This window comes from Lygodium microphyllum, chromosome 9, assembly GCF_053477565.2.
Source record: "Lygodium microphyllum isolate KBCC chromosome 9, Lygodium_microphyllum_v1.1.10, whole genome shotgun sequence".
NCBI classification, from domain to species: domain Eukaryota; kingdom Viridiplantae; phylum Streptophyta; class Polypodiopsida; order Schizaeales; family Lygodiaceae; genus Lygodium; species Lygodium microphyllum.
The window spans coordinates 126,251,432-126,270,451 of NC_141143.1; the positions used below are offsets into that span (position 1 = coordinate 126,251,432).

Consider the following 19,020-nt stretch of genomic DNA (forward strand, 5'->3'; position numbering starts at 1 on the left):
GACTCCATCCAACATTTTATGTGGCTGGGAATGACAGTTCACAGAAAACTGGAGGTGATGAACCAGCCAAAGAAAATCTATGAGAATAAAAGGAAATAAACCTCATATTTCATGACAGAAACAAAGCTTGGGCTTTTATTAGACAATTTGAACTCTTTTTCCAAAGTGAAAGCAATAATTGAGCATTTGCAGATATGCCTAGCAGTTAATATATTGATTTTGGTGGGATCCAAGGGAATGGGTCTGGAGCACTCTTCACTAGCCCAAATCATCTGAGTGTATTGTTCTTCTCATATACCACTTGCCTAGGTGGGGACTACTTCGGCCAGCATTCCAAGCAATATTATGTCACTGGCAGCATGAGAACCTTTCTGGCAGCTATCTTTTCATTTACTCGGTGGCTCATTAGAATTATGTTGTGGGCACTTGGCTTGCACAGACAGACCACTCTCCATCATATAAGGCAATTCCCAGGAGATGCCCTACCACAGTTTATGGGATTACCCATCCTTTTTTTGCCTTCTCAGAACAGATTTTCAGCTTGTTCTACGTGCAACTGCGGATTTAAAATCATATCAAAACAGGAGTTCTCCCTTGCCGATTGGAGACTTCCTTGGGAGCAAGCTGGAAACAGTTTTTAGCTTGACATTTGGCTGTGAGTTTATATAAAGTCTGCATTGAGTGGGATACATAGATGCAAAATAGAAGTAGAGTGTACAATCAATGGTTCTCTCTTTAATACTTCATTACAATTGTAACCCTACGAGGACTTGACTTTTTTTCACAGAATCATATCCATATGTATCTCAGCCACCCAAGAATCTTGCATGCGACTTCTGCCCATGTGGCTGTCTTATTGGTACATAGCTTATCAATAACAAAAAAAACATTAACGAGTATTCCATAAAGACTATGGTTATCTTGTTCTAGGAACAAAAGAATGGCCTACTTCATTGTTGCCTTGATTGTTTTTGCTATGTTTCACATACTCATGAGCATGCAGCAGGTAGACTATTACTTTGAAGATGTAACTGTTACAGTAACACAGGTGGGCAGTAGCTTTCTGATGCATGTCAAGGTGCCGGGAAATAGTGCATTATCCACTACATGTGGAAATGTGCAGTACTCTCTGCATGCGGAATGCTCCTTGACTGATTGTGTGTATTGCACTCAATGATCAAGTAAAGAACACAAGATCAGTCAGAGTCTGGACATAAATTCACAAATGACACCAGTCATATCTCAGAAACCAGGAAAAAGAAACCCCTGGAAATTTCAATATTCCATTCCCAATTGGTAAATTGCCTGTGTGGTACGAAGTAAAACACACTCTATGGATCAACATTGCAGGATTTGCAGAATTTTGATAACCTGAAACAGGAAAAAGCAACACACAGTATGGCTGCCTTATTTTCTTTTTTGCATGTCAAGCATTTCAAAATATCTCAGTAAATTGTAACCCTGAATTAGCCATGCTTAACCTTTTTCATGCTATTTAAATTTTAGTCACAGAGGTTTAGCAGAAAATATGAGCTAAGACTTACATATTAATGTTAATTTACACACGACTTAAAAATTTAAATTTTAGTCTGAGACGTTTAGCAGACACTCACATATTAATCTTATTTTATACATGATTTTCTTGTTAGACCATCCTTGAGCCCTTTCTTCACAAAATTCTGTTTTCTCTTTTTCCCTTTCGAAGATATGACACACACATGTGAATGCCTACAAGGGGGGGTGCCTCCCCTCCAAATGTTAGCCAAGAGTACAGGCAAGAGCCATGCTGGCATTTCTTGCACGTGCAGATTGGAAATTTCCATTCTCTTTTAAATGTCTCATAGAGTGTATCTACATAGCTGGACAGAATATCCTATACACCTGCACCTACTGAATAAGAATACCAAATTGTTGACCAAAACCTTCTCACACAATTGTATTGTGAGAAGCACAAGGTAGACATTTACAAAATATGCAAACACAAAACTTGAATAGTAAGGCACAATTTTCGTTCAATAAGTCCAAACTACAATCAGTGTATAATATCAGCAGAATGACATGTCTGAACCCTTAGTCATAACTCAACACATGCTCATGAAAGTTGCCATACGTTATTCGCCTGCACCTCCTTAATAAGAGTAACAGATTGTTGGCCAAAACCTTCCTGTAAACTCTATTGTGAGAAGCACAAAATAGACCTTTACAAAAGATGCAAACACAAAACTTGAACAGAAAGGCACGGCTGCCATTAAATTGCTCTGAACTACAATGGGTGTATAATAGTGAACATCAGGTTATCAGTGATATGGTATGCCTGCACACTCTGTCATAACTCACTGCATGATCATGAAAAATTGACAGATTAAAAGCAAAGCACTGCAGGTTTTCCAACTTTTAAATCTTACCGAAGCATTGCCGCAGAAAGATCTCCACAGGCATGGAGGCCTGCCAGAAGAAAGGAGTGTGGCCTTGAAAGGAGCTGCCCTTGAAAGGAGCTTCTGTTGTTTGCAGAGCCTTCCTTGGGTTTCGGACTCATAGAAATCTTGGGTGCAAGGGTTGAGATAAGGCTATGCAAGTCTTCCTTGCTACTACCAGGCACAACATGGAATGTAACTGTTTGTGGCCCAATGATGTCCTTGCAATCTGCTCACACCAAGTGATTTGTAAAAATGTCTGTGCTGCCAGACAGCACATGTGACAAATGCTGTGTTTCACTTCAATTTTACCTATGATGGACTTCCTCCCACGAGCCATGTAGTACTTCTTTATGCGTCCGCTACGTGCATTTGTAACATCAGCATGATGTGTGCATGTATCAAGTGCCACCACATGAAGCCCATATGCAAATGCCAATACTTGTGCAAGATAACCCTGTCATCACGTGTAACAAATAAATCCATAGAGTCACAAGAGTTTCCAAAGGTTTATTAAATGCATTCAGATACCTTGACCAAAAGTTTCCACTGTAGTTCATACCTGTCCTGCTCCAACATCCAGTACATGAGTTGCATCAACTGTTTGCATCAAACTAGCTATGACTGCTGACAAGACTTCAACCTACAGACAATGTAAGCCGCATGATTTTATTCAAGCAGTCATATTGCAATCTATAACTTTTGTTCAAAAATTAGTATTGCTGCAGCGCTAATGTTGACAAACAAAACCTCAACATTCGAACTCACTATAGCATGTGAATAGAGTCCTGCAGGGTGAAGAAATGAAAATCCGCATACAATCAACAACAGAAATGCAACAAATTTGGAGTCTCCAGCAACTATGAGTTATGGGAGATGAGGAAACAGAACCTGAACAAGGATCTGGAAACAGAGATGTTTTTGGGTTTTAGGGAGTTTCCAGTAACTATCATGTCACAAGCTCAATTACTAAATTGTAGCTTGAACAGTTGTAGAATGTTCTTACAAGAGCTCCATATCGCAATTCAATAAAGGCAGGACTGAGGAGATGTACACCAAGTGACCAAATAATAGCTAGAACAATAGCAGAATCTTCTTATAAGAGCTCCTTATTGTGAGCCAATGTACACCAAGTTTGAACAGCTGGACTGTGTGTTGCGAATCTGCAAGAGTTACAAGTGAAGACATGTTTCATCTTCTTTGAGGTTGCCCCCGTTGATGATCCCTGCTAGGATTGTTAAACCGCATAACTTGAGGCAGAATTTCCCAGCATGGCAATCGATCAAAATTTTAGGACTTACGCAGATTTTCAGCTCAACTTTCAGATTTTTTCATACTTCTTTGCATGGAGAATAAATAGACAGCATATGATTGTACCAATGTTGCTCTTTCCTTTTTTCAGCTTTACTTGTCTTCTGCATATCTCTGCAACAATCACTGTATAATTGTGTTTTTCTTCGAGACACCAATGATTCTACCTCTCTGCATTTTCCCAACGTTTTTTTATACATTTTCTGTAATGCTCTCCTCCTTGCAGCATTGCCCTTTGTACTTCCAACTCAATTTAAACATGGTTTCACCCGTAGCACATTCGGGTTACCTAAAGAGAGGGTGTTGAGATGAGATGGTAATATTGATTTATGTGTGTCTCATGTAAAGGTCGAAGTGTGATGAAACAAGTTAGTGTAAATAAGTAATATGATGTGACATGTGTCATCCACTTATTAACAGCTTAAGATCTAATGGCATGTGTGTTGTGTGGTACCCCTCTGCTCACGTGTAAGCGAGGACAACCTATGTCCTAAAGAGTTGGTTATGCAATAATGTAGCATGAGCAGACTAGTACCACATCATGCACATACCTAGCACCATATCTTTTTCTTTTGATCCTGCCAGCACATAAAGTCAGGAATACATTGCAGAGTAGTCTTGCACTGATGCTAAGACTTATGGTCAGATTTGTCTCTATTGTAGTTTCTAGTTCGATTTTTCAATTATGTATGACAGATTCTGTAACTGTGATAAAGGTGCGGCTGCTGTTATTAAGCTTGGAATCAGCAAGAAACATTCGCTGTCTTGTGACAGCACGTGTTTACGAAAGGTCTTGGATCCAAATGGAAAGCCTCTTGATGCTGCTTCAACCTTTCTGAATTCCTTCAGATATTTTCTAACCAATACCATTGAAAGTGCCTCTGTTTAACTTCTCAGGTTCCTCTGCTGCTCACCTTTGCACACATTTGGAGTTAAGGATTCTCCATTCTCTACGTCTGTGGTGTATTGGGAGTATCCCTCCCACTCAGTGCCACCTTAGTTAATTATCAATAAATTTTTTTAAATAGGTTGCTTGTACCAACAACAAGATGTGCATGCTAGATGTCACAAAGATGACATAAATTTCCCAGCATTTAGCTCTTTGACATCATTAGTTTCAATGGGAGGCTTTATGCTACATCTTTGGTAGTTTGTGATAACTTAGATTGCTAACCATCACTGGTAGTCAAGTACAAACAAACAAAGAATGGATGGACTTACTGTTTTTCTGCACAAGAACACCAGCATCAACATTGTCTACTTTATACCATCAGACACCACAAGTTAGGTTGTGTATGTCAATCTCAGAAACCGATTGAATTCCTAAACTCTGGAAACACATCTAATCAATGTAAAAGAGTGAGAACATGAGAGCAAATGCTTACTTCATGTTGCTTCTTGAGATTCATGCCTTGACTGAGAACACTGCTTTTAGTCCACTTTGAGAAACCTGGAAAAACCTAAAAAGGAGTGAGTACACAGGTTATTATAAATAAAATAAACTGATTATCTTTAAGAAAACATTGAAAGAGTGAATTTACTTCTACAAAGAAGCACAACAATAAAGAGCTACGATACAGGTCTAGTTTGAAACTGCATTGGAGCCTTTGGATCCATATACCACAACATGTATGCAAAAAGAACTCAATCAACGGTTCCAACCTTCTTCCACTCAGTTCCACAAATAACAGTTTCTTTTGAGCAAAATCCCTGATTATTTTCACCAGTATACGCTTGGTAAATCAAGATTCAAGCAACCTTAGCCTTAAGAAAAATTGCTCTCACTCTTCTAGAACTGGCTAAAAAGGTGCAACTGTCTATGTTGGGAGGGGCAGAAATGGCCCTGTTCACTTGTCTACCTCCCTTAATCTCCAAGGCATTAATACAACCCTCCCATTCCTGCCTTCCCTTTCACCTGTACCCCTTCCTGGCCAAGCATGAGAACGAATTCAACCAACTGTTCATAATCTCCAACAGCAAAAAGGCCAGGAGATGCTAGCTTCCAGCTGAGCAATATCCACCAACCCCATAACTGAATGTGATCTGCAATCAGTACATAAAAGTTGGTAGCAAAAACCAGCAAAAGGACATTGGAATGCTGCCATAAATATCAACTCAGAACCAAAAATCAAGGTTTGTCTACATGCAGCAACTGCCCAAGACAAAGGTCCAAGAGGCTGCCAACTATCATCTTGAGGCCAACATTTTGACTGTCGAATGCCAAGAGAAGGATGTGGAACCCACAATGCAGCCATGCAACAAGGTCAAAGTGTGGAAGCCAGAACGCAACTGACTAAGGTTAAAGCACAGATCTTTTGGAAGCACTATCTCATGGATGTCATTACTGAAACTATAATGATGATAAAATCACAGTTACATCTACTCCAAACCCACCCAGGCAAAGATCAAAGAGCATATACTTGAATACCGTGTTGGAAGTGCAGTGGGCTTACGAGATATTGGGAGAAAGAGAATCAAGCAGGTTTTCACATTCTGACGCTCTTAAGGCCACAACATGAACAGACATCAGCCAGATGGATGAGTTCATCACAAGCAAAGACCAACACGGTGTTCTAGTCATCTACCACATTCTGAGTGTCCTATAATATTAACAGCTGCAACTAAAATGCCATAATAAGAGACATAGGTTCCCAAAGTGCTGTCAGGCATCTCCTTGACTTGAACAACATAAAGAGAGCACAGAAAAGAATTGCAATGCATTTGAAAGCCATACTCACCCAAATCAATGAATTATGGTGTCTTGAGCTAGAATTAGAAGGGAAAATGTGAAAGACATGTCATGCACATAGTATTATTGTCAAGAGGCAGCTAATGGAGAGCATAGTAAGGATGAGATCAGCAACAATCACAATCAAATAGTCCAGCATGCACAAATCTTTCTTGCAACGTGTTAAACTCTTACCTCTTCAAAATTTCCAACAGGCTGTCTATGTAGAGACAATGATTGTGCAGTTCTGACAAAATCCTTCAAGGAACTGCACCAGTTTTCCTGTCAAACACAAGTCCCAGGTCAACTTAAAACGTCCCCTAACAAAGCCCATATTAGCCCATCTCCAAATACGTAGCACATGTTAACCTCAGTTAAAATCTTCTCTGCACACTCAAAATGGTTTAATTATAATACTTGCTAAGCACCATGCATGCATATGGTTATCACCCCAGTTGTACACAAGGGTGTTCTTACCACAAAGCCTCTTTGAAAGAGTAGGTTAGTCAAGTGAAGATACTGGAAACAAGCCTGAACAGATAAGAAGGGAAGGTAGGAGACAGCAGGCAGGATTTTTTTTTGGTGGTTGTGGGGTGGAAAAAAAAGATGTGGCCGATCAGATTACTTAGAAGAATTTTATAACAAAGATTACATATGCTCCACAGTCTAGCTGGAGCTGTCTAAAAATCAACCAATGACCGTATATACAAGCCTCCCAAGGTGTTTTGGGAGGGATGGGGGATAGAAGCCATAGGGGAGGAGTGGGGCCGCCTGATTGTGTCATTAAAAGCAAGCCATGGCCACCCTAGGCGAGAATGAACAAATGCATTAGCTCTTGATGGCAAGAGTTCCTCTGTAGTTGATCCCGTCGGCCGCAAAGTGAGTGGTTGACGTGGTGTATACCAAGAGGCAAGACTCACCACTAGAAACCATCTGGCAGCATAGATATGCCACCTTGTAAGGCTCCTAACGATCTCCCAAACCTTGGATCGTGATACCATACCATAGGCTCCAATACCTAGCAGCTGGGCAATGCCTCCATAGCAACCACAACACAAGAGCATGCCTCGAGGATGAAGATCATATCATGCATCTCTGCTTCATACAATAGATGACGACCCTAGCTAACTAATTGCAGCAAAATGCCAAGAGATACACCACGGAATAGCACAACTCAATGGAGTAGTCAGCAGACTCTTCTCCAAACCACTTGGCCTGCCTTGCATGACCAAAGACAATGCTTTGGAATCTCCAAGTGTTGTTGCGGGCAATGATTACAAACTCCATCCTACTACATCTAGGCCAGCCAAGTCTGAACTGCCAAGTTCCCATGTGCTTTAAGCCAAATAAAGTACAACACTCTCCTCAACCACCAGCTATCCAAACGCATTGCCTGAAGGTCCTGCAAAAAGCATTTGTGAAGCTCTCCTATGCCCAATATTTGCTACGTGAGGGTGCCCAATCCACATCAGGCTGCATCAGAACATGTCTATCAATCTAGGCTATGTAAGCTAAGATATATTGGGGCTTCTTGGTGACTCTTGTGGCTGGCCAAAGCCACTCCAACTCATCTAGAGCCAACTCTCCCTTATCCAAAGGTGGCACCTTTGAATGTCAAAACAATATATGTGCCTTGGAGTTCAGTGACACGGATCCTCCTTCAAGGAATGTTAGGAAAGGCCATATCCTGCTATCCTATATCAAAGGCTAATCAGTCACCGTTCTATACAAAGAAGAAGGTGCCTAGGGAAAACCACGGAGTCCACCTGCCACCTACCAAGAAATGCCATGGGCCAAAACTGTGCTACTCACACCTCTCCTAGCTGCATTGGCTCTTGTTTGGGTTTTTTTTTTTTTTTTTTTTTTTGAAGGGGGGATGTTGGGTTGTGTGTGTGTTGGAAACTAAACCGGCTATGGAAGAGAGAAAAACAAGAGAGTGAGAGCAAAAAGTGGAGTAGATAGTGTGAGCTAAAACGATAGAATGTACTTGTCAAATTGAAAGCGATAGAATAAAAGTACAACCTTAGGTCTGAGGTAGACCAAACATCTAATTCAATTGAAGTTAGCTAACTCTAAAAGTAACTCTAAATGTAATGACACGACTTATTACCTTAGTTGAGTTCACACTGTAAATTGACTTACTAAAATATTAGGTACTGCCCATAGAAGTGGCAAATTCTAACACCCCTTGCAATGCTAATGTGATGGAAGTATAGGAAGATCAATCACCAAAGGAAAGCAAGTACAAGGGATTTCGAAAATCCTCAAACTTCTCGTGAGGAAGTTTTGTGGTGAAAATGCCGGCAACATTCTCCTATGTAGGGACATGCATCAAATTGATCTCTCATGCATAGCATCTCTCTTTGACATAATGGTAATGTATCTCAACGTGTTTTGCATAAAACACATGATTCTGTGCCACTACAATAGCACTCTAATTGTCAAAAACAATAGGCGTAGGAACTCCAAAGAAATCTATAGATCAACCAACAATCTACGCAACTATACACATTCCATTGTTGCTATGAAGGCTGCCTTGTACTCAGCCTCAAAAGACAAGGTAGCCATTGTAGATTGCTTCTTATTTAGCCACAAAATGCATGAGTAACCCAAAAAGAAATAGTGTCCGCTAGTAGACTACCTAGTGTTTGTCAAAAGATGACGTACCAGCAAGACAATAGGGTTTGCGGGAAGGAACACGGAGTGAACTCGGCAAACATGGAGAACAGAAGGGAAGAGAGAAGAAACTCTGATGAATGGAACGATGAAGACCTGAATCATGGAGTGAATGTGATACAAGGGAACAAGGGTGTCGTAGCACAAGGAAGATGATGAAGACAGCCATGAATCACGAACTGCAATGTCCTCCTAAAGGGGTGTGAGGGTAGTGGAGAGGCTGGAGAGAAGAGGTGACCGACTGAATGAATCAGCTGTAAGGAATGAATGAGAGAGTTGCCTATAAATAGGCACAGTCAGTCTAGGATGGCGCCCCTTTTTAGGGCTGCAAACCCTAAATGCAAAACGCAGAAACGCAAAAACCCGAATTGCAGGTGAAGGATTTCTCAACAATGTCTAAATCACCAACCCAATCTGAATCATTGTAAGCTTGCAAGTGCAAGTCTCCCCCTCGGAAAATAATAAAGCATATGACTGAGTACCTTGCAAACATCTGAAGATCCAGTTGACAACTTGCCAATGTACCTATCCATGGGCTGTGCATAAACCTGCTCACTCGCGAAATACTACAAACTCTATGTCAAGTCATGTGTTGCAAAGGTAAACAAGACAGCCAACAGTCTAGCTATAAATTGCAACATCAAACATCTCTTCACCATCATGCATGAAAAGCTTGAGCCTTGGCTCTATAGGAGTGCACATAGGTTTGCAATCTTGCATATTAGACCTATGCAAAAAACTCTATGTCAAGTCATGTGTTGCAGAGGTAAACAAGACAGCCAACAGCCTAGCTATAAATTGCAACATCAAACATCTCTTCACCATCATGCATGGAAAGCTTGAGCCTTGGCTCTATAGGAGTGCACATAGGTTTGCAATCTTGCATATTAGACCTATGCAAAAGCTTACGTACATACTACGATTGCAACATAATGATGCCATGCTGATTTTGGGTTAATTGAATCCCCAAATAGTAGTGTAAACAGCCCATATCTAATGTAGCAAAAGCATATTTCAATTCAGCCTTAAAATCTGTGATTTTATGCTCTTTTGGTCCAATGAGTAGCATATCACCTAGATATAGAATGACAACCAGCAAGTCCCCCCCTTCATTCTTAGTGTAGAGAGTGGGCGTACTTAAACTATTTGTGAACCTAGTGCTAGCCAACTAAGCATCAATCTTAGCATACCATACACGAGCTTATTTTAAGTCATAAAGAGCTTTATGCAATTTACAAACCATGTGCCCTTTGCCTTTGACCACAAACCCTGAAGGTTGTGACAAATAAACATCCTCAAGTAGGTCACCATTCAAGAATGCCATCTTGATGTCCAATTCATGTACTTTCCAACCATAATTTACAGTCATGGCAATGACACACGTGTTGAGCTAAAAATGCATTAGCTTTACTTAAACAACCCCAAAACGTACTTAATTAATGAGTCAAACTTGTTCTTTAAACAAAAATGCATTCCTAGAGAGTGTCTCTATCCCATAAGCACAACCCCACTTGGGAGGACCCAAACTTTCTATAAATAGGTATGCTGCCCTCCATTCAGTCCATCTCGTTTTTGCAGATTGTAGTCATCATTCAACTCACACATGTCAGCCCCTCCAACCTTGCAGTGCCCTAGCGCCTTCTTCCAGCTGTCGCCCACTGTCTGGCATCTCCTTCTGGGCTGCATTTGGCCTCCAACTACCATCGCCAACCTCTCCACTATCATCTGGTACTTGCGTTTGATCTTCATCAGTCACGCGTCAGTCTCCACACCCTCCACCTGCCTGCGTTTGGGCCTCCATCAGCCTCGTGACAATGTAGCTGCTGCTCCTCCATTTTCCGGCATCTTCTTGCTTGCGTTTGCACTCATTAGGAGATGCCTGACATCACCACACCCTTCTACAGCTGTCACCTTTGTCTCTAGCAGCCTCTAGTGTCAGCGTTTTGCAGATTTCTCTCTTCATAGTTCGACTGGTGGTCACAGACTTTGGATCCATCTTCGACGGACGTCACTCTCTGACACACTGCTCTGCCCTTAAGTATCTATACACTCTTACATTCATTTGCAGTATTCATTCACTTCAGAGTTGTGTTCCTCTCTCCCTTCTTCTGTTTGTCTTTGAGTTTTGAGTTTTGCATTTAGGGCTTGAGTTTTGCTTTCTATGTCTGTATCTGTCTCTTATGTTTCTGTCGTGGTCGTACACTATGTTTCCTCAATGCAAACCCTAGCAGTTTTCTTCACATGATATCAGAGCCATTGCTCTTGTAAAGAGTATCCTACGGATATTATGGAGAGCTAGTCTTTGTGCAAGGCACACAATACGACTCGTAACCGAATCACAATGTCCCAAACACCTTCTTCTCCAGTTCCTATGATGTCCTATCAGGCTTCTCCATCACTGGCAACCCTAAGACGGTACTATGGACTCAGTGAGGGGGACAACACTTCACTTTCACCTTCACCTTCTTTTTCTACTCCTATTCCAAATTTCACTAACATGACAAAGGAGGACTTTGAGGAGTACTACCGCAACAAGTATGGTAATGTTTACACCCCTCCTACAAGCTTTGCTACCACATTCCGATTGGTTGGTGAGGTTGGAGTTTGGAGCATCTTGTAATCCATCTTTATCATTTCAGCCAAGTCCAGTGTCAAGTTCGTACAATCCTTTTGAGTTGAATGAATCAAAACCCTCACATGTTTCTTCTTTTAAGGTGCATGGTCCGGATGGCTTTGCGTATGTGAACTTTAATAGAGGGGGCTCACGAAGTAGACGTAATTCAAATACATCTATAGCTTCTATTTCATTTGAGCATGTAACACACACTTCTCACTTTCCTCCCATCCCACCCTCTTCTACCTTCAGTCTTGATCATCTCTCTTCATCCTTTCAAAATCTCGAATTACACTCCACATCCGCTTCACACACACTAGGGGTTGGATCTTTCATCTCTGCTCCTAGCACCTTCTCCTTCTCTACCCCATTCTCTACCTCTTTGTACCATGGTACTTCGTCAAGGGGAATGCCACCCTTTAACACAGTGACTCACCTTTCCGCAAATGAGCACACCCATAGCACCTAGGATAGTTGTGATGGGCATCCCCCTCACTGCCCCCAGATTCACCTCTCACATGACCACTCAGACGCAAGGGATTCTATCCTCGGTTTATGGTGCGTCATCCCACTTACCTTGGGTTACACCTACGCACGGATTTCCATCTTCTGCTCCACATGTTTCCATCCCACCTCCACCATGGGCTACTCATACAGCTACCATGCCCATGCCTACTCAGCCCATCCCTACCTATGGATCCACCTTACACACTACCCGCATGCTTGGTGGGCACTCTGGGGCCCATTCCCAAGTGCACTCCACTCCCCTATCTTACCCCCATTACACTTTTTCACACTACCCATCTTCGAGCACTATCACTCCTGTTGCAACGGCCAAGAATGCCTTCACGGATAAGACTCATTTTAACGGGTCGAATTTCACCACTTGCTCGAATTTCATGCAACAAGTGCTCGAGTCTCAGGGTCTTTGGGACCTCGTCATTGGTCTAGAGCCTATACCAAAAGTGTTGGAGTCACCTTCTCGACCTCTATGCGGCCCGAGATCGTACTCGGCGCATAAATCTCGACTTTGAGCTTCAAGAGTTCTCTATTAAGGAAGGGGATGATCTGAAAGTCAAGCTGGATGAATATAGGTGGTTACTCGCCAAGTTCGCCACTACTAGCTCTCCAAAGCAAAACAACGATCAGGTTATATTCTTCTTGAATAAGTTGCCCAAAAAATACTTCAATTCATTCAGCACATCATCTCCCTTTCTCGATTGCCAACCTTCTACAAGTTTTGAGTGCCAATTCTTTTGTTATGCAAGGCTGCATAATCAAGTCCACAAGAAATCCACATCACAATCTTATTCAAAGGAAAGGGGGTTGGTTGCCTCTTCTTTGGGAGGGAAAACCAATACTAGCAAGAACTCGCAAGATACGAAGGCAAGCCAATCAAAGGGTGCCTCCTCTTGCTCAAATGGAACCAAAGAATCTAGACCGACCTGGCAGCAACTCTCTAAGAAAAACCGGTTTTGCATACACTGCCAGAGAGCAAGCTATGTGGACGAGGAGTATCGCTCCAAGGCCCAAGGTCTTCCATCTACACCTTCCACTCCTGCTTCATCTACTCCTTCAACACCCGTTGTTACTGCTGGACATGTGGCCCGAGCATAGCCTCAGCAGATAGTCTCTTTCACTACCCCTGAGGGACTGGCTGATTGGTCTGCAGGTCCCGATCCTGTTGCACTTCATGCATCCATCTCACCTTCCTCTCCACCTCGCCAAGCGTTCCCTTGGCAAAGCCTACTACTGGACGTACGCGCTAGTGGACACCTTCTTAGACTAGCATGTCTCTAGTTCCTTTAGGATGTTCTAGGTCAGCCTAGCATCCATTTTTCGCACTCTTAGAGTCATGCCCAAGGATTCATTGTCCTTGCTTTTCCATTCTTAAGTCTTCCGTTGCATTTACTCACACACATACACATTCATTGCATTGTCTTTTAAGTTAGATTTTCTCTCTATTATGTTTTACTTTCGAGCATCTCACCATTGACCTCCATATTTGCAGATTCTCATCTCTTGCAGGGTTTTGTCTTTCAGTGTAGGGCTAACTTGCAGATTGCTTTGGTCCTACTTGGGCTAGAGCCGTGGGGATACACACCGTTCCTTTCATGGTTTCATCATCCTAGGAGTGCTTGCTCTTCTTCTAGCATAGAGGTTTCCCCTCCCGAGGTGAATCGTGTAGCATCTCATATTTCTTTCAGCACCATGTAAAAGTTTACTTTCATAAGCCACAACTCATCCATCTTGCATGAGGACTACACCAATACTTTTCTGACATGTATCGCAATAGACTAGAAAAGGCTTTCTAAGATTCAGAAGGATTCAGATCTGATTTGAGCTTTTTCTTAAGCTTATTGAATGCCCACTTAAATGGCATCCCCTTCTTTTAGAAACATGAATGGATGGAACAATTTTGTACAAAAGTGTATGAACATTCAATGGTAAGAATATAGTGCAAGGAATTTATAGACATCATGCAAGTTGTTAAATCATCATCTTCTTCCATTCCTTATGGTTCTCAACACCACATGAAGACCAACATCAAGCTCCTCTTCTTTCTTCAGTATCTACATCCAGGTTGAGAGAGGGTTCCTACCCTTCTTGGTATTCTACAAGCTTCAGCACTTGTCTTCGACATCAACTTCTACCCCCTGTTGTACCTTCCCCTTTGCATTGCATGATTTCATCATCTTTGTACTAGGGCGCTTGGGCAAGTGAACAATTTTTCCAGGAGGGACATTGTCTAAGTGGCACATGCTACATGAGCATTCTTCAGCATGTAGCATACTTTGCATCTCATTGTATAGAGCACCACTTGAGCGCATCCTAAGTTGTTTCCACCGGCAGCTAATCACACCACACCACCAAAGTGCCTCATTATATTTTCCTTCATCATTGATACCCAATGATGGTAGGGATAGTATGCTTGTTTTGTAAAGGTCTTGGGTATGACCATCCCTTTTTTACTTCCATCAGGGGAACAAATACTCAATAGGACGAAAACTTATGTGAAACCCTCACTTAAATGTTAACTTCCTCACACCTAAAAAGCCCTCCCAAAAAAAAAAGTCCATAGCTGATTTCTCTTTGGGGTGATCACTTGGGCTCCCTTGGTAAAATAACCACCGTAGTCTTAGTAGGCCACTAGGCAACCTAACATGCACCCTTTGTCCGATGCTCTAGCTGCTTTGGGGTGGGATGCCTTGGGGTAAAAATAAAGAAAAAGGGCTTGGCAAGCCTTCATTCTCGTGGCACCATTATTGGGCCTAAGAGGGGGTATTGAGCTAAAAATGCATTAGCTTTACTTAAACAACCCCAAAACGTACTTAATTAATGAATAAAACTTATTCTTTAAATAAAAATGTGTTCTTAGAGAGTGTCTGTGTCCCATAAGTACAACCCTACTTGGGAGGATCCAAACTTTCTATGAATAGGTATGTTGTTCTCTATTCAGTCCATCTCGTTTTTGCAGATTGCAGCCATGAATCAACTCACACATGGCAGCCCCTCCAACCTTGCAGTGCCCTGGCGCATCTTCCAGTTGTCACCCACAGTCTGGCATCTCCTTCCAGGTTGCGTTTGGCCTCCATCTGCCATCGCCATCCTCTCCACCATCATCTAGTGCTTGCATTTGATCTTCATCAGTCAAGTGTCAGTCTCCACACCCTTTAGCTTGTTGAGAAACCCTTCACTTGCAGTTTGCGTTTCTGCGTTTTGCGTTTAGGGTTTGCAGCCCCAAAAAGGGGCACCATCCTAGACTGATTGTGCATATTTATAGGCCACTCTCTCATTCATTCCTCACGGCTGATTCATTCGGTCCGTCGCCTCTTCTCTCCAACCTCTCTACTACCCTCACACCCCTTCAGGAGGACATTGCGGTTCGTGGTTCATGGTTGTCTTCATCATCTTCCTTGTGCTACAGCACCCTTGGTCCCTTGTATTACATTCACTCCATGATTCGGAACCTCATCATTCCATTCATCAGAGTTTCTTCTCTCTTCTCTTCTCTTCTCCATGTTTGCGAAGTTCACTCCATGTTTCTCCCCACCAATCCTACTATCTCGTTGGTACGTCATCTTTTGACATGGCTACCTACGTTTGGGCCTCCATCAGCCTTGCGATAGTATAGTGCTGCTCCTCCATCTGGTGACATCTTCTTGCTTGTGTTTGCACTCATCAGGAGCCGCCTGACATCACCACACCCTTCTGCAGTTATCGCATCTGTCTCCAGTAATCTTTGATATCAGCGTTTCGCAGATTCCTCTCTCTTCACAATTCGATTGGTGGTCACAAACTTTGGATCCGTCTCCGGTAGACGTCACTCTCTGACACACTGCTCTGCCCTTGAGTATTTGTACACTCTTATATTCATTTGCAGTATTCATTCACTTCAGAGTTGTGTTCTTCTCTCCCTTCTTCTGTTTGTATTCAAGTTTTTGTGTTTGAGTTTTGAGTTTTGCGTTTAGGGTTTGAGTTTTGCTTTCTGTGTCTGTGTTTGTCTCTTTGTGTTTCTGTCATGGTCGTACACTATGTATTTTCTCAGTGCAAACGCTAGCAGTTTTCTTCGCAACACCTAACTATACTCATATAGAATGTAGGAGCAAATGTCTCCTCATAATCTATGCCCTTCTTCTATGCATAGCCTTTGGCTATACCAAATGTACCTTGTTTTGAGAAACCATATCATTCGCTACAGTTTCATTTCTTCATGCCCACTTTTGGTTTCAATTTCCAGCCCCAAAAAGGCTTTCTAGGGTCTTCCGGCAAAGTTGCAACGTTGTACGAGAGACTTCCGTGGACAAGACTCAAGACAATTTGTGTCTATATATACGACACATCTCCCATTCATTCTTCACCACCACTGAAACCAGCCTTCCTTCCATGGATGGGTGGTAAATCCTTGATTACAACATAATTACAGCAACAAACAGTAAATGCAAATCTGAAAATGCAAATTTACCTACTGATCTTGGACAATGCACACCCAATTGGCCCCAAAATTGGCGCCCCTTTCGGTATTTCTTTATCTTTATTGAAGAAGTTGATTTACAATGGGATTCTCCCAATCTCCTTCGCAATCCAAACTCCCCTTACTGTCCAAAGTGACCAGCAAGTCTTCAATCTGATTTGCCCCTTGATTTGAGCACTTAATTGGCCTTCACCCACTTCATAGACGATGGAAATGCCCCAATTCAATGGCTGGCTAGTCCTCCACCTGAATTTAGCTGAAATTCACCTTTAGCCCTAAAAAATCTAAATGTTAGAGCTTCCAATTTCTGGCAGAGAAATTTACAATTTCTCAGTCTCCAAGGATCCAAATGCTGAGATCTTCGAAGCAAGGCTGTGAAATGGCTGGGAGATGAGAGAGAAAGCTGTAGAGAGAGAAAATTCAAAGTTTTGTCGCGAAGAATGATTGAGAATCAATCAAATGCAGCTGCTGCCCTACCACAACAGCATTAAATGTTGTCGTCTACAATTGAGACATCCAAATCAGCTCTCACCTTGTACATGGATACAATCGCCAGCTGTGGAGGGTCGAATCTCCAATCACCTCCTCAAAACTCACTCATGGCGGCAGGCTGCAATGGCTGAAAATAGGCCATGGCTACTCACAAATCTCCCACATTTGCTACAGCAAGAATTATCTCGTTTTTCCTCTTTTTCAGCCTTTTACCAGCCTGTATGGGCAAGTTTGTCAAGTGGCAGCCTTCCCAAATGGTTTTTCCAACATTATCCATCATTAAATATTAATTTTCAACCTTTGATTATTGAAAATTAATCTAATAATTATTTCACCAGTGCCCATAAAAATAACGTAACTAGCCAATAATTAAATTGGCTAAGCATCTTCCACTCCCGAGTCTCTCTGTGCCATCTTTGATCATTAGATCGGCATTAGGTACCATTAAACGCCACATCTCTAGTGTCACCAATTGACATTTATGGCCAAATGAATTGACCTAGGCCAACAACTGGCACCAAATACCACCAAGTACATGTGCAGCATAACTTATAGCAACTTTTGCCTTTGACATCCCATGATTTTCTCGGGTCCCAAGCTCATAAATTTACTCTAACCCCAATTACACCTCACATGTGCAACATTTACTTAGCCATGTGATTAAAAATTAATCCACATGTTAAGTGAGGTTTCAAAAATACATGTCCTCATGAAAACCACACTCGTTTCTTTTGAGACTTTCGTCTCTTCTCTCTCCTCTCTCCTTCCTTCCTCTTCTTCAAAAGCCCTGCATTCTTGCATTAGGTTTGCATTTGGCGTCCATCCTATTGGCATCATTATCCACACACAGGCAATAGCTTCTGAATCCCTTTCTCCTTTGTGTTTGGTGCTCACCCCTGCTCGTGTCAGCATCCACCTACCTGGCGTCAACTCTTCTCCTTCACGCGACAGTTCATCCCTGCATTTGGCTGCCCTAGAGGTCCTCCACTCACCCGATGTTTGCATCAGTAGCTAGCGTCACCCTTTTCTAGCTCGATACCTTTGCATTTTGGTTCCTGGCCACTCCCCAGTCATCAAGCATTACTCTTCCAATTGGCACCTCCATCATCAAAGGCTACTACATTTGCGTTTTCAGTTGTTGGCTCTGTCGTCTTCTCCGACATCCTCCACTAGCAATCTCCTTGCTCCAGGCATCACCAGTCATCATCCCTATGTTGCAGATTCATAGGCTCCTCGTCAACTGCAGTCTTCCTACTCCAAGTGACTTCTCTTCATCCCTACGTTTGTAGATTCAGAGGCTTCTTCAGCAATCTCCCTTCTCCAAGGCATCCTTCATTCTATTGCACCCTTGTATTAGATTCACTTCATTATTGCATCTTGTTCATTTGAGTTTCTCCTCTCTTTTCTTCTCAGTGTTTGCCGTACACACTCCGTATTCCTCCCTGCAAACCCTACTGCCTCTCTTGTTGCTAAGTCATTTCTTGGCATGGTATTAGAACATACCTACTTTCTTGACACCTTGTACATGTCTATAGTACCATCACCCTTGTACATCAATTTATAGACCCATTTGGTTCCAATGGCTTTCTTGCCTGGCTTTCTTGCCAAGTGGCAACTCAACAAGATCCCATGTATGGTTGGTGGCAATAGAATCCAAATCTTCTTGTATGGCCTGCATCCAATGTACATCCTGCTAGGCTTCTTTCAAGGAAGTAGGCTCATCCTCATCTAACAATGAGCTTATGAACACATACTCAACATATGAATCATCTACTTCCGAAATACTAGCCAAATGAGTCCCCCCTATATG

General features: G+C 42.2%; 1 protein-coding gene across 2 annotated transcripts in view; it reads right to left on the reverse strand.

Moving 5' to 3' along the window:
- Positions 1–19,020, reverse strand: part of LOC148031559 (S-adenosyl-L-methionine-dependent methyltransferases superfamily protein) — a 48,891-nt gene that overhangs the window by 4,765 nt on the left and 25,106 nt on the right. Inside the window, exons 3-7 of one of the 2 annotated variants that reach the window (XM_087685105.1) lie at positions 6,649–6,735; positions 5,111–5,185; positions 2,977–3,057; positions 2,727–2,871; positions 2,406–2,643 (exon numbers count right to left, since the gene is read on the reverse strand). In XM_087685105.1, the coding sequence (XP_087541231.1) occupies positions 2,406–2,643; positions 2,727–2,871; positions 2,977–3,057; positions 5,111–5,185; positions 6,649–6,735 (626 nt within the window). The remainder of the gene's footprint in view (positions 1–2,405; positions 2,644–2,726; positions 2,872–2,976; positions 3,058–5,110; positions 5,186–6,648; positions 6,736–19,020) is intronic. The other variant, XM_087685106.1, reaches the window with a different exon arrangement.